Below are 2,378 nucleotides of genomic sequence, written 5' to 3' on the forward strand. Positions count from 1 at the left end.
TCAGCATGCGTGGCGATCACACTGGACATCAGACTGGCCTCGCTTAGCCATGCGCACACAGGCTTTGCGACGCAGGTTGGAAACCGGCATCTCCTCCGGCCCCGGTGTCCTGGAGTGTCCCGACCACCTGGATCGCACACTGCAGATTTTGATCTTGGTGTAGAACTTGGGGAACGAGGGGCTGGAGAAGTAATAGACCAGGGGGTCCAGCATGCTGCTCATGTAGGTGAAGCTGAGGGTGACGTGGAGGGCCAGGTGGACCGATGGGTCGCAGGCACTGGCGGGCACCGTCCAGAGGAAATAGAGCCGGGCCGACACGCTGGGCAAGTAGCCGGTGACGAACACCAGGGTCACCACCAGGATGAACCAGATGGCCCTTCTCATCCGGGGCTGCCGGGTCAGATGTTGCCGCTGCCGCAGGCGCCCCACGATCCGGAAAGAGCAGAACAAGATGATGCCGAGGGGCAGGAAGAACTCCAGCTGGAACATGATGTCGTGCCAGCCATTGGCCGACTCCATGATGAAGCTCTCACAGGATGCAGCCCCCTGGCGCACGCACAGCCGGCTGCTCAGCAGCAGGTGGAGGGTCCCCAGGATGACAGCCGCCCAGAGGGCGCCCACGACACTGGCGGCCGTGCGGGCAGAGATGGCGTTGGCCACGTGGTGTGGGTGCACCACTTTAAAGTACCTGTCTACAGCCACCACGGTGAGGAAGACGATGCTGCCGGCCCGGTTCATGGCCAGCATGAATAGCACGGCACGGCAGGCCACGTCCCCGAAGGCCCACTCCCTGCCTCGCCGGTAGTAATCCGTCCGAAAGGGCAGGCAGACCATGAGGAGGAAGTCAGCCACGGCCAAGTTGAAAAGGTAGATGGTGCTGGGTTTCCAGGTCTTCACATGGAAGCAGAAGCCGCACAGGGCCACGCCATTGCCCAGCACGCCCAGCACGAAGGCCAGGACAAGCAGCGGCGGCATCACCTGTGAGATGGAGTCCCCCTCGATGAGGCAGCACGAGCTGTTGGCCATGGTGTCCCATGTGCCACCGAGCCAGCTGCCCCTTCTCTGCCCTCGCCGCCTCTTCCCCCAACAGGGCTGCAGGCAACAGTGCGCGAGGACCAAGCTCCCTCACCCCCAGTCCCCCACCTCCAGCGGTCGTAAGCAGCTGGTCCCACCCGGAGGCAAAGCTGGTGGCATGCACAGCAGCGAACAAGGTGTCACTCCCAACAGCAGTGACCACAGGGTCCGGGGAGGCTCCGGCTGCAGAGCTCCGTGGACTCAGCCCGCGCTGCCCCGGGTTGTCGGGAGAGCCTGTTTGTCCTCCCTCCCTGGTGGAGAAGCACAAACATTTCCTGCCGTCCTCCTGGGTCTCTGCCTGGTTTCCCTCCCCTAACCTTTGCCTGACTGCCCGGCCCCCTCTCCCACATCCCACGGGGCCCTCCTAGGAGGTGCCACAGAGGGCAAGCGCTGCTCTGCCATTCGCCCAGCAACACAGCCCAGCACGCTTGCCGGGTGGGTGTAGGACAGACTCGGGATGCAGTTACAACCCTGACTTTCCCCTCCCCGCCCTGCCGCGCCTGTGTACATACTCCATGCTTGGGACTGCCACATGGGGCGGGCAGCTGTCCGCTCGCCCAGCTGGACAGTAAAGCCTAGTGTCTGGACAGGGAGGATCTGGCCAACACCACCCTGGGTGTTGTGTTTCGTCCTGTGCGCCCAGCCCACAGGCAGACAAGCTGCTTGAACAGTGGATCTGAAATCCCAAAGCAAAGCCCTCAGGCAGTCCCCCAGGCTCTGGCTGCAGCGACTTGGTGGTGCCCCCTGCCTTTTCTGATGCAGTTTCAGGAAAGAAGGCCTTGGCCTTCTCCTTGTAGGAGGATCGCAGCAGGACCCTCCCTGGGGACGTGGGGCCAAGCTAGCCCCAAAGCAGGTCCCTGCGGCCTGCCGCACTGGTTTCTCTTCCTCTAGTCCCTTCCCAGAAACCCACATGCCACCCCACAGCTGAATTTCCCTGAAGCCCAGATGTGATTACATCCCCCCCGCCCCCTCCCCGAGCTGGCACAAGGACAGGCCAGATTAGGGACGGCATGATTTAAAGCCCCAACTACTGCATGCAGATCCAGCCCCACCTCCTCCCCGACCCTGGGCAGAACTGGCCCCCAGCGGACGGGCAGCAGCCGGCGGCGGCGCGGGAGCGGCTGCCCCCTGCAGGCCGGGTGTGCGGAGGCCTGAGCCGTTCCATCCTTGGCTATGCTGCCTCCTGCCAAGAACAAGGACTTAATCTTCAAGGAGCTGCTGGGTGAGTTAGGGAGCCAGGTGTGGCTGTTTGATGATCCTGTTTATTCGTGTATCATAACTGACAGAAGAAAATGTTGACGAGG

The 2,378-nt window shown here is 62.6% G+C and overlaps 1 protein-coding gene across 1 annotated transcript; it reads right to left on the bottom strand.

The window, feature by feature from the left end:
* On the bottom strand, positions 1-1,026 carry HCAR1 (hydroxycarboxylic acid receptor 1). Its single transcript, XM_040986858.1, has one exon. The coding sequence runs from the start codon at positions 1,024-1,026 to the stop codon at positions 1-3; it is 1,026 nt and encodes a 341-aa protein (XP_040842792.1).
* Between the last annotated feature and the right edge of the window lie 1,352 nt (positions 1,027-2,378).

This window comes from Ochotona curzoniae, unplaced genomic scaffold (genome assembly GCF_017591425.1).
Source record: "Ochotona curzoniae isolate NIBS_2020 unplaced genomic scaffold, NIBS_Ocur_1.0 contig_46, whole genome shotgun sequence".
In the NCBI taxonomy this organism is placed as follows: domain Eukaryota; kingdom Metazoa; phylum Chordata; class Mammalia; order Lagomorpha; family Ochotonidae; genus Ochotona; species Ochotona curzoniae.